The sequence below is a fragment of the Eptesicus fuscus genome, chromosome 4 (assembly GCF_027574615.1).
Source record: "Eptesicus fuscus isolate TK198812 chromosome 4, DD_ASM_mEF_20220401, whole genome shotgun sequence".
NCBI classification, from domain to species: Eukaryota; Metazoa; Chordata; class Mammalia; order Chiroptera; family Vespertilionidae; genus Eptesicus; species Eptesicus fuscus.
In genome coordinates this window covers 73,252,675-73,266,295 of record NC_072476.1, presented here as the reverse complement: position 1 = coordinate 73,266,295, position 13,621 = coordinate 73,252,675, and the positions used below count along the sequence as shown (strand labels likewise).

At 51.7% G+C, this 13,621-nt stretch overlaps 1 protein-coding gene across 1 annotated transcript in view; it reads right to left on the bottom strand.

Annotated features, from left to right (window-relative positions):
* The window catches only part of ANKRD31 (ankyrin repeat domain 31), a 123,476-nt gene that overhangs the window by 76,049 nt on the left and 33,806 nt on the right, over positions 1-13,621 (bottom strand). Inside the window, exons 8-9 of the mRNA XM_054715168.1 lie at positions 12,128-12,396; positions 2,285-2,394 (exon numbers count right to left, since the gene is read on the bottom strand). Of these exons, the coding sequence (XP_054571143.1) occupies positions 2,285-2,394; positions 12,128-12,396 (379 nt within the window). The remainder of the gene's footprint in view (positions 1-2,284; positions 2,395-12,127; positions 12,397-13,621) is intronic.

Below are 13,621 nucleotides of genomic sequence, written 5' to 3'. Positions count from 1 at the left end.
ACGCCCCCTAGTGGAGATCAAGCCCACAACCCAGGCATGTGCCCCTGACCAGAATGGAACCCAGGACCCTTTGGTCTGCAGGCGGATGCTCTATCCACTGAGCCAAACCTGCCAGGGCGGTTTTTAATTTCTTGCTCCTTCTCTTCTCCTGGCACCACCATGATGTGCATGTTGGTACACTTGAAGTTGTATCTGAGGCTCCTTACACTATCTTCATATTTTTGGATTCTTTTTTCTTTTTGCTGTTCTGATTGGGCATTTTTGGCTTCCTCATATTCAAAATCGCTGATTTGATTCTAGGCATCAACTACTTTACTATTGATTCTTCATTTCAGTTAGTATATCCTTCATTTCTGACTGATTCTTTTCTATGATTCCTATGTCCTTTGTCATGGTGTTTTAAGTTTCACTAAGTTACTTGAATTTCTTCCTAAGTTCCTTGAGCATCCTTATAACTATTGTTTTAAACTCCATATCTGGTAGTTTGCTTACTTCTATTTAATTTAGTTCTTTTTCTAGAGATTTCTCCCGTTCTTTCACTGCAACATGTTTCTTTATCTACACATTTTGCTGCTTCTCTGTGTTTATTTCTATGTATTAGGTAGAGCTGCTATGTCTCTCGGTCTTAATAGAGTGGCCTTGTGTTAGGTGTCCTGAGAGCCCAACGGCTCATCTCCCCAGTCACCTGAGCTAGGCACTCTAGGTGTACCCTTGTGTGGGCTGTGTGCACTGTGCTGTTGTAGTTGAACCTTGATTGCTGTTGGCATCACTGGGAGGAATTGACCCTTAGACCAATGGGCTGTGAAGACCAGCTATGACTACAGAAGAGCTGCTGTGCAGGAGTTGACCCTATAGAACAGGACTTGCTTCAGTGGGGCTCTGGTGCTCACTGAGTCTGTCCCTTGAGTGTGTCACTAATGGAGGTGGTAGCATTGTAATCTGCTATGGTTTGAAGCTATCCAATGGGTGCACTGGCTCTGGGGCCTCCCGGGAGGTGCCAGTGCCTTCATGGAGCCACAGAGCATAAGCTACAGAGTGATCTGCAGCCTTGAGAAGAGCAGCCTTATACAGTAAGTTCTCTCCAAAAATGGCTGATACTTGTTTTGGGTTTGGAGGTACTCAGGAGAGGCCAAGATACAAACCAAGGCAGGCTGCTGCTAGTGCCAGGCCTGGTACCACTTAGCAAGATGCATGGGGTGGCCGAAACCGGTTTGGCTCAGTGGATAGAGCGTCGGCCTGCGGACTCAAGGGTCCCACGTTCGATTCCGGTCAAGGGCATGTACCTTGGTTGCAGGCACATCCCCAGTAGGGGGTGTGCAAGAGGCAGCTGATCGATGTTTCTAACTCTCTGTCCCTCTCTCTTCCTCTCTGTAAAAAATCAATAAAATATATTTGAAAAAAAAAAGATGCATGGGGGGCACTGAGGCAGTTGCTGCTTGTTTGAGAGATTTTAGGAAAGTCTGAAGAATGAGGCAAGAGAGGAGAGTTGTATGGAAAAGCCACTGGAAATGGCTTGAATGAGCCCCCAAGTTGGGTAGGGCAGGGTCTCAGGGATTCACCAGGATGGGATGTAAAGTGTGAACCCCGTTGATGGAGACTCAGATATGTCACCGCCTGTTGGCTGTGTTGGGGGGATGGCTCAGCAAAGGAACAGTGGCCTCTGCCAGCACTTTTGTCTGGGAGAAAGCTTCTCTCCCAGCTCTTGCACTGATGCCAGACAATTTAGGTACTCCCTGTATGTCCCTGTTTCCTTTCAAGCTGCTGCCCCAATGAAGTAGCTCAGAGGGAGTGAGTCCAAATAAGTTAATGAGTGGGCCCTTTAAGAGGATCTGCCTAGGACTCCAGCAGCCTCCATGTCATTCAGGCATAATCCCTGCTGGGTTTTACAGCCTGAAGTATGGGGACTTCTCTTCCCAGCTCTGGAACTCTGGGCTAGGGTCTGTTATGGTGCTGGGACAGCCCACTCTTCAGAGATGACCTCTATAGCCAATATATCCCTTCGATGTAATTAATATAAGTCAGATATCTAAGTTTTAAAAGGGTTCTATAACTATTCTCTCCAATAAGTATAGAAAATACACCAGCCTATGAGCCAAAAGTTCAGGATTAAATCCTAATTATGCTACTGATGAGCTATACAATGTTGGGAAAAATCCTTAACCTACCTCCTTGAATTGCCTCATCAGTAAAATGAAAATGTTGAGATAGAGAAACTTTAAATCTTTTTTAGTACCAGAATTCTGTTTCTGTAAGTTACTACTTAATGAAATAAAATATTCCTCACCTTTCTGTCTCATAATTTTTCCATTTTTCCACGTTTGTTCTTTACTCTTGAGTCTGGATGAATTCATATTCTTCCTTTTACCTTCAATCATTAAAGCAGGATCCTGCATTCTTGAAAAATAAATGTGTTTTTAAAATTATTCTCATGTTCTCTATAACCATTCACAGAGAGCCATATCAAAAATTCTGACTAAATTTTTAAAACTCAAAGGTATTTTACTGATCTGTTGTCAAGCAGCACAGCAAATGTAAATAAGAAGATGGCTCCTGAGAAAACTGTGGATAAATCTGTGACAGGTATGCTAGTCATTATGGTTTCTAGCCTATTCTTTTTGGCACCTGTGTGCTTCTCTCCTTTAAAGGAAGTCACCTGCAAGTGTATTCTGAGTCTCTTGCCCCTCACTCTCCAAGTTGACATGCGACTATCCACTCTATTCACCTTCTAGGGAAAAAGAGGCAGGCTCTTTGCAAGAAAAAAGAACTTGCCATATAGTATGGCACTGATCAAAAACTGCAAAATATTGGCATAAAAATAGACACACAGATCAGAGGAACAAAATAGAAAGCCTGGAAATAAACCTATACATGCATCAAGTAATTTACAACAAAGGAGCCAAGAATGTACAATGGAGAAAAGATAGTCTCTTCAATAAATGTTATTGGGAAAACTGGACCGTCACATGCAAAAGAATAAAACTGGATCATGATCCTACACCATAGACAAAAATTAGCTCAAAATGGATTGAAGATTTGAGAGTATGACCTAAAACCATAAAACTCATAGGAAAAAACATAGGGGTAAGCACTTTCACACTGGTCTTGGCAATTATTTTTTGAAATTAACACCAAAAGCTAAGGTAACAAAAGCAAAAACAAGCAAGTGGAACTACATAAACCTTCTTCAGAGCAAAGGAAACCATCAACAAAATGAAAAGGCAACCTACTGAATGGAAGAAAATATCTGCAAATCATATATCTGATAAGGGGGGTTTAAAATCCAAAATATATAAACATACAACTCAATAGCCAATAAAATATGATTTTAAAATGGGAGACAGAGAAAGACAAAGACCATATGGGATCGGGCCTAAACGGGCAGTCGGACATCCCTTGAGGGGTCCCATATTGGAGAGGGTACAGGCTGGGCTGAGGGACAACCCCCCTCTGTGCACGAATTTCGTGCACCAGGCCTCTAGTATATACAATAAAATACTACTCAGACATAAGAAAAGATGAAATACTGCTATGTGTGACAACATGGATGAATCTTGAGAATATCATGCTAAGCAAAATAAGTCAGACAGAAAAGTTAAGAACCATATGATTTCACTCATATGTGGGATATAAAAGTGAAATCAACAAATGAACAAATAAGAAAAACCAACATACAAAAACTCATAGGCACAGACAATAGTATAGTGGGAAAAGGAGGGGGGTAGTAAAAGGTAAAGGGGGTCAAATATATGGTGACAGAAGGAGATCTGACTTTGGGTGGTAAACATACAATGCAATACACAGATAATGTATTATAGAATTGTACACTTGAAACCTATATAATTTTATTTACTAATGTTAAGATATTTATTTAATTAAAAGTTAAGATATACACATAAATAAGTCCAGTCCTGCCGGTGTGGCTCAGTGGTTGATCATCAATCTAGGAACCCAGAGGTCATGGTTCAATCCCTGATCAGGGCACATGCCCAGATTGTGGGATTGATCCCCAGTAGGGGGTATGCAGGAGGCAGCCTACTGATAATGTTTCTCTCTCGTCAATGTTTCTGTCTCTCTTAAAGAAAAATATTTTTAAAAAATATATTTATGTATGTATGTATATATATGTGTATATATACATATATCTACACTAGTAAAAGAGAAACATGCAAATTAACCATCACTCCGCTTTGCCCACCAGCCAATCAGGAGGGAATATGCAAATTAGAAGAAGAAAAATGGCAGCTGCTCAGCTGCTCCAGGTGCAGAGTGGCCGGGCTGGGCAGGATGCCTGCTATGAGAGGGAGGGCAGGGGGCGAAGGGATCTACAGGAGTGGCACTCTGGCCACAGTGAAGACGAAGGCAGCAGACTCTGGCCGGAGCCTGCAGCAAAGATAAAGAAGGCAGACTCTGGCCGGAGTGAAGGCCTGGGTCCCGGGTGCCGGAGGAAAACCGGTGTTGGAAGCCAAGGGAAGGAAGGCCTATTGCACGAATCTCTTCGTGCAACAGGCCTCTAGTGTGTATGTATATATGTGTATGTGTGTATGTGTGTGTGTGTGTGTGTGTGTGTGTATATATATATATATATATATACTAGAGGCCCGGTGCACGAAATTCGTGCACTGGGGGGGGGGTGAGGGGGTGTGCCCCTCAGCCCAATCTGCACCCTCTTCAATCTGGGACCCCTCAGGGGATGTCCAACTTCCAGCAGTTGGACATCCCTCTCACAATCCGGAACCACTGGCTCCTAACCACTCACCTGCCTGCCTGCCTGATTGTCCCTAACCCCACTGCCTGCCTGCCTGCTCACCCCTACCTTGATCTCCTGCCAGCCTGATTGCCCCTACCTTGCACTCCCCTATCAGCCTGATCACCCCAAACTGCCTGTGCCTTGGCCCCCCGTCTGGCCTCCCTCTGGAGGCACCACCCCCATAACCCCAATGCTGCTGCCACTGCAGCTGGTTATGGCTGCCTGAGCCTTGGCCTTTGTAGCCACTGCGGCTTTGTCTGGAAAGATGTCCGGAAGACAACCACTCTAATTAGCATATTACCCTTTTATTAGTATAGATTTGGGGACCATTACAACCACGCAGAACTTGAAGAAAACACATGGCCCTGGTCAGTTTGGCTTAATGGAGAGAGCATCGGCCTGTGGACTGAAGAGTCCAGGTTTGATTCTGATCAGGGGCACACATACCTGGGTTTCGGGCTCAATCCCCAGTAGGGGGCCTGGGGCGGCAGCTGATCAGTGATTCTTTTTTTTTTTTTTAATATATTTTATTGATTTTTCACAGAGAGGAAGGGAGAGGGATAGAGAGTTAGAAACATCGATGAGAGAGAAACATCGACCAGCTGCTTCCTGCACACCCCCCACCGGGATATGTGCCAGCAACCAATGTACATGCCCTTAACCGGAATCGAACCTGGGACCTTCCAGTCCGCAGACCGACGCTCTATCCACTGAGCCCAACCGGTTTCGGCTGATCAGTGATTCTTATCATTGATGTTTCTATCTCTCTCTCCCTCTCCCTTTCTGAAATTTTAAAAATATATATTTTTTTAAAGAAAACACATCATCTTCACTTTGAGCTTTGTCATCTTACAATATCCTTTGTGCAGTGTTTTAACTTCCCTCAACTTTCCTTTACCCACCTTTAAAGTGCAATCTATTTTGGGGAAGATGATCAGGAAAGTGATTCCAATGGGTAGAAGTTTTTTTTGGAGGGGATGGGTCATGAAGATATTTAAAAATTGAGCATGGTGATGGTTGTACCACTCTGAATTTACTTTAAAAAACCAGTTCATTGTACACTTTAGGTGACATGTACAGTATATGGGTTATATCTCAACAAAGCTGTTCTTTTATTTCTTTTTAAATAAAGACCAGTCTTATAATCAGTTGCAGATGTTTTCAGAGGCCCCTCAAGATTTGCTCACCATGTCCCAAATCACGGCTGTGATTCCCAGTTGCCTCCAGTCCTGGTGGATCTGGATGGTGTGGTTTGCAAAGGAGAAGGTGGCAAGAGGCTTATGGAATTTCGGCAACCCCATTCCCCCGGTCTCCTCATAGGGCACCAGGGCCATTCCCACTGGGCCAGCTCTGCTCCCTTTAACCTGTTGGGCAAAAGAATCCTGCGTGCTCTGGCCAGAAAGTGCATTCTTTCTTAGGTGGCCCGGATGCTTTTTTTAAGGTCATTTTATGGATTCAAAAGAATAAACAGAGATGTGGAAAGCTTTTGTCAAAATCCTTTCACATGGTTCTTCCAGTCTCATGGGAAATGAGATGTGGCTCTGAATTCATCCCAAAGTGTGTCTTTGGGCAAAAGCACTCAGAACGGTACAACTCCTGCAGAATGCCCCACACACTTTGCTGTCAGGACTCAGGGGGGCTTGAGGGTGAGCGAGGCGGCAGTGCCAGCACAGGACCTGGGAGAAGGTAGCGCTTTCTACACTGCCCAGGCCACGTGGACTACAGCAGTACCTGCCCAGGTGGGCAGGGTGTTTCTGCTGTTTTGTTTTGGTCTGGCCTCCACCCCGTCAGCCACGGACCTGTGCCTGCACTGAGACTGAATGCTTTGATGGCCCTGCTTTTTGGTGGACAGTGGATGCACTCCCAGAGACTGGCAGTTAGACTCTGGTGGCTTCTGAGTCCCTTGCGGGGAGAGCCCGGCCCTAGGTCAAGAACAGACTCAGGCGTCCTCGGCCAGGAGGCCTCCTTGGGCTAGGGGCCGCCACAGTTTGAAGGCTGGCCATGACCCCAATCCTGGCAGGGGTCTCCTCTGGGGTGCTGGCAGGCCTGGTCTAGGGCTGAGGGCGGTTTAGAGGCTGGTCATGCCCCCGATCCTGGTGGGGATCTCCTCTGGGGGCTGGCAGGCCTGGGTTTGGGTCACTGGCGGTTTGGAGGCCGGTCACGCCCCCAATCCTGTTGGGGGTCTCCTCTGGGGTGCTGGCAGGCCTGGGCTAATGCCACCCTGGTTTAGAGACTGGTCAAGCCCCCGATCCTGGTGGGGGTCTCCTCTGGGGCGCTGGCAGGCCTGGGCTCTGGCGCCGCAAAGGGAGAGGTTCCTGAATCTGCTTCCCACACACCTAGGCTAGGATACATCTTGTAGGAGGCGGCTTTAATGCCCGGGGTCGGTGACCAGGTCCTCCGGAGCCTCGCTTTCTGGGCTGCAGTCCCACGTCTCCCAGTGCCCCAGCCTCGGATGCGCCCATGCAGTTGCCCCCACCACCAGCCACCTCAGCGCAGGCCACAGCAGCTGAAGCCAGCCTCTTGGAAGCCAGGCCACCACACCCACCACCTCTAGTAGCTCTCTGCTGCTTGCTCTCTGTGCCCTGTCTACTGGGGTGGGGGAGTGCTCCCAGCCCAGAGGCCCTCCCTCCCTCCGCAGCCTGGCTTGGGAAGCTGGCCTCATGCTGGGGCTACTATGCCAGCATGCCCTCTCGGCTACTATGGGTGCGACTCGGGCCCCCACGGAGGCCAACCTGGAGAACGTGGACCCCAGCTCTGCATCCGGCTGCTGCAGATGGCCTCGGTGGTCAACTACCACCTGCTCCTTCCACTGGCCCCATTGATCCCTCTCAGCACCAGCCATTTAGGCGAGGGTGGCGATTACCCAGGGACATCACCCCTGGAGCGGCTGGCCGTGCCCGGCCACGCCCCCCTGGGTCGAGATGGGTCCCGGGACCCCGCGGAGGCTGCTGGCCATGCCCGGCCACGCCCCCCCGGGTTGCCATTGAACCTGGGACCCCCGGGAGGCTGCTGGCCGTGCCCGGCCACGCCCCCCCCCCCCCCCCCCCCCCCCCCCCCGGTCGCGATGCAGCCCTGGACCCCGGGGAGGCTGCTGGCCGTGCCCGGCCACGCCCCCCCTGATCGCGATGCAGCCCTGGACCCCGGGGAGGCTGCTGGCCGTGCCCGGCCACGCCCCACCGGGTCGCGATGGGTCCCGGGACCCCCGGGAGGCTGCTGGCGGTGCCCGGCCTCGCCCCCCCGGGTCGCGATGGGTCCCGGGACCCCCGGGAGGCTGCTGGCCGTGCCCGGCCTCGCCCCCCCGGGTCGCGATGGGTCCCGGGACCCCCGGAGGCTGCTGGCCGTGCCCGGCCACGCCCCCCCCGTCGCGATGCAGCCCTAGACTCCGGGGAGGCTGCTGGCCGTGCCCGGCCACGCCCCCCCGGGTTGCCATTGAACCTGGGACCCCCGGGAGGCTGCTGGCCGTGCCCGGCCACGCCCCCCCCCCCCCCCCCCCCCCCCCCCCGTCGCGATGCAGCCCTGGACCCCGGGGAGGCTGCTGGCCGTGCCCGGCCACGCCCCCCCGGTCGCGATGCAGCCCTGGACCCCGGGGAGGCTGCTGGCCGTGCCCGGCCACGCCCCACCGGGTCGCGATGGGTCCCGGGACCCCCGGGAGGCTGCTGGCGGTGCCCGGCCTCGCCCCCCCGGGTCGCGATGGGTCCCGGGACCCCCGGGAGGCTGCTGGCCGTGCCCGGCCTCGCCCCCCCGGGTCGCGATGGGTCCCGGGACCCCCGGAGGCTGCTGGCCGTGCCCGGCCACGCCCCCCCCGTCGCGATGCAGCCCGGGACCCCGGGGAGGCTGCTGGCCGGGCCCGGCCACGCCCCCCCGGGTCGCGATGGGTCCCGGGACCCCCCCGGGAGGCTGCTGGCCGTGCCCGGCCACGCCCCCCCCCGGGTTGCGATGCAGCCCTGGACCCCGGGGAGGCTGCTGGCCGTGCCCGGCCACGCCCCCCCGGGTCGCGATGGGTCCCGGGACCCCCGGGAGGCTGCTGGCCGTGCCCGGCCTCGCCCCCCCCCCGGGTTGCGATGCAGCCCTGGACCCCGGGGAGGCTGCTGGCCGTGCCCGGCCACGCCCCACCGGGTCGCGATGGGTCCCGGGAACCCAGGGAGGCAGCTGGCCGTGCCCGGCCACGCCCCCCCGGGTCGCGATGGGTCCCAGGACCCCCCGGGAGGCTGCTGGCCGTGCCCAGCCACGCCTCCCCGGGTCGCGATGAGTCCCGGGACCCCCGGGAGGCTGCTGGCGGTGCCCGGCCACGCCCCCCCCCCCCCCCCCCCCCCCCCCGGTTGCGATGCAGCCCTGGACCCCGGGGAGGCTGCTGGCCATGCCCGGCCACGCCCCACCGGGTGGCGATGGGTCCCGGGAACCCAGGGAGGCAGCTGGCCGTGCCCGGCCACGCCCCCCCGGGTCGCGATTTGTCCCGGGACCCCCGGGAGGCTGCTGGCCGTGCCCGGCCACGCCCCCCGGGTCGCGATGGGTCCCGGGACCCCTGGGAGGCTGCTGGCCGTGCCCGGCCACGACCCCCCGTGTCGCGATGGGTCCTGGGACACCAGGGAGGCTGCTGGCCGTGCACGGCCACGCCCCCCCATCTCGATCCAGCCGGGGAGCCCGGGAGGCTTCTGGCTTTTCCCCACCACGCCCCTCTAGGGTTGTCATCCCTCCCCAGGACCCCGGTAACTAATAGGATTTGGCGGCCGCCATCTTGGTTTTCTCAACGGCCAGATAGGCACCCGGAGTCCCGCCCCCTGCCTCTCGCAGGCCCAATCATGGGCATAGCGGAGGTGCGGTCAATTTGCATGTTACTCTATTATAAAGTAAGATATATATATATATATGTATGTCCTGGGGATATAATATACAGGACAGTGACTATCCTATATAATAAAAGGCTAATATGCAAATAGACCAAACGGTAGAACAACTGGAACAACCAAATAACCAGTCGCTATGACGTGCACTGACCACCAGGGGATATGCGCAGAACATGGCGGGCATTGGCCATGGCAGGATGGTGGAGCAGGTGAGCAGGGGACCCAGACCAAAGCTGGGCGCTGGTTGCTCTCATCAGGGCGAGCCTCTGGTGGTTACTGAAAATTCTTTGCTCTCACACGCCGTGGTCCCGCCCGGCTCTCGCACCTGCTGCCAGCGCCGACCCCACTCGCACCCGCTGCTGGCACCAGAGCCGCCACTGCACCCACTGCACCCACTGCCAGCACCAGCCCCGCTCACATCTTCAGCCGGTGCCGGAGCCTCCACTTGTACCCACTGCTGGCACCGGAGCCGCCACTGCACCCACTGCCAGCACCAGCCCCGCTCACATCTTCAGCCAGTGCCGGAGCCTCCACTTGTACCCACTGCTGGCACCCAGCGCCAGTCCCGATCTCTCGGCACCATCAGCGGGTGCAAGCAGCAGCTGCCAGTCTTGATTTCTCCTGATGGCTTCTCCTCCTCCCCTCTGCTCCTGAGGGGCGATAGGGGCAGCAACAGCCGTTCACACCCACTGACAGCACTGGCCCCACTCGCACCCGCTGCTGGCACTGGCCCCAATTGCTCCGTGCTGTCAGCAGGTGCGAGTGGGGCCGGCGCTGTCAGTGATGGGAGTGGTGGCAACAGGAGTGGGGCTGCTGGCAGAGAGGAGATCGGGGGCTGCGGTGGAGGGGCCAGGCAGGGGCGCGGAGGATGGGCTGATACCCGCCCCTGTGCCTACTGCAGCCTCGCGGCCTACAGTTCCTTTCAAGGTGCACAAATTTGTGCACTGGGCTCCTAGTAGTTAATAATACTGTATTGGATATTTGAAAGTTGCTAAGAGAGTAAATCTTAAAAGTTCTCATCTCAAGTCAAAAAACTGTAACTATGTGTGGTGATAGGTTATCTAAAACTTACTAAAAAAAAATTAAAGAAAATTAATATTAGACTGAAATACAAGTCTCCATTACTTTGTCTTACAAATAAAAAAGTAAAAGTTTTCTAGCTTTAAAAAAAGCAACTGCAAGATAATTATTTACCAACTAGAAGCCCGGTGCACAAAATTCGTGCACGGCGGGGGGTTGTCCCTCAGCCCAGCCTATACCCTCTCCAATCTGGGACCCCTCAAGGGATGTCCGACTGCATGGATCGGGCCTAAACGGGCAGTCGGACATCCCTCTCACAATCCAGGACTGCTGGCTCCCAACTGCTTGCTTGCCTGCCTTCCTGATTGCCCCTAACCGCTTCTGCCTGCCAGCCTGATCACCCCCTAACCACTCCACTGCCAGGCTGGTTGATGCTTAACTGCTCCCCTGCCAGCCTGTTTGCCCCCAACTTCCCTCCCTCTGCCAGCCTGGTCACCCCTAACTGCCCTCCCCTGCAGGGTTGATCACCTCCAACTGCCCTCCCTTGCAAGCCTGGTCCCTCTCAACTGCCCTCCCTTGCAGGCCTGGTTCCTCACAACTGCCCTCCCTTGCAGGCCGGGTGCTTCCCAACTGCCCTCTCCTGCTGGCCATCTTGTAGTGGCCATCTTGTGTCCACATGGGGGCAGCTATATTGTGTGTTGCAGTGATGATCAATCTGTATATTACTCTTTTATTAGATAGGATAGAGGCCTGGTACAGGGGTGGGGGCCAGCTGGTTTGCCCTGAAGGGTGTCCCAGATCAGGGTGGGGTTCCCTTGGGGCATGGGGCGGCCTGAGCGAGGGGCCTGTGGTGGTTTGCAGGCCGGCCACGCCCCCTGGCAACCCAAGTGGAGGCCCTGGTATCTGGAATTTATTTTCCTTCTACAATTGAAACTTTGTAGCCTGGAGCGGAGCCAAGCCTGGAGCGGAGCCAAGCCTGCTGCTCCCTCCGGGGCGGCAGCCATTTCTGTGGCAGTTAATTCACCTTCTACAATTGAAACTTTGTAGCCTTAAGCGGGTGAGCCCGGCCAGGGTGTTCGGAAAGCTTTGCTTCCCCTGTTGCCAGCGGCAACCCTGGCCTGCTCTCTCAAGCTCCATTCTGCCGCCATTTGTTTGAGTTTGTTTACCTTCTATAATTGAAACTTTGTAGCTTGAGTGGAGGCTTAGGCCTGCAATGGCTATGGAAAGCTTGGCTTGCTCTGTTACCTGGGAAACCTTGCTGTCTGTGGCTGTAGCCATCTTGATGGGGTTAATTTGCATACTCGCCCTGATTGGCTGGTGGGCGTGGCTTGGTTGGTGGGCGTGGCTTATGTAGCGGAGTGATGGTTAACTTGCATATTACCATTTTATGAGAGAGGATACTAAAAAGTAAAGTTCTTTACTTGGGGTAACTATACACTGACTCAATGTCCCAAGCATAGATTTATCTATAAGCTCTGTAGCATAGTTGGTAGAAAAATATAATTTTATAGCATACCTGAAAGTCTTAGTTGAAGAGTTATTTGCTTGACTCTCACAGCCAAGTACTGTGGGTAAAATCTTTTCTGGTATCTTATACACGTCATCTTTGTGCTTTGTATATTTGCCTACTTTCATTCTGGATGATCTCCTTAACACAGATGGAGGGTCCTGATCAGAGCTATTTTCCAATGGATTTGAATTTCTCTTATTATTTAGTGGATCACAAGAGATTACATTTTGATCAAGCAACGTCTGCAATCCAAATGGATTTGGATCTTCTAGAGTCTGTAATAAAATATAAATAAATATTCAAATAATTACAACAATACAAAAATATTAAAACTAAGAGAAATAAGTTTCATCTTGTCCTTTTGAGTACATGAAAATGCCTCTTACAAGTTGAAAGTATAAAAACCCAGACATATGTGAATATAATGAAAATGTATGTAATATACAGTGTAAAAGGCTAATACACAAAGTGTCCCCTCAGGAGTTTGGTCAGGAGACTGAGCGTTCAATCGCTCGCTATGATGTGCACTGACCACCAGGGGGTGGTGCAGAATGAAGGAAGGCCCTGGCCAGCAGCCAGCAGCTGGGAAAGGAAGGCCCCGGCCTACAGCCAGAAGGAAAGCCCTGATAGACCCTGATTGCTGGTCAGGCCTATGGACCCTACCTGTGCATGAATTTCGTGCACCAGGCCTCTAGTTAATATAACAAAAGACAATGCATATTTAAAAGCCTAAGTTAAGCAGAATATAAGTAAAAGTTATTTTTATCAATATTCATCCTTAAAATTTAGTGGCAAACCTGAGGTCACTCTGGGTGCTTTAATTTCACAGGAAATAGGTAGCATAGACACATACAAAAGGTAGAGATATGACACTAGGCTAGATCTATGTTCTATTCAGCCTAGGTATTTTGCTATTAGACAGCAGAAGTTAATGATATTTTGTGGAATAAGGTAATATATAACCACTAGTGGCCCTGTGCACGAATCCGTGCATGAGTAGCTCGCTTCCCCGCTCTTCTGTAGCTCTCTGCTGCTTGTAGCTCATTGCCCTGCCCTCCTGTTGCTCTCTGCCACTCATAGCTCGATGCCCTGCCCGCCTGCTGATCAGTTGTTACGTGACAGCGCCCCGACCAATTTGCACATTACCCTATTATAAGTATAGATTATATTGATTTTAAAAGGTTAACAGTATATTATGAATAACTATAATTTCCCCCTTAATAATCCATTATAGATTAAATACATTTTTTATAAATATCATGTAAAGCTTTCCTGAATTATTTATATATCCAGATTACAAAGCTTCTCAAGGTAACAAGATTCATATTTTTATTACAGCTGTGTAGGGGTATTTAATTTTTTTGTTCTAAATCAATCTTCTTTCTAATTTTATTTATTTTTGAGTGATATGTTTAATCATGGTTTCTTTTAACATTAAATTATTAATTTTCATTGGTAGTAGTTTATATGTATTGATTACAATTATTTATATATATAAAA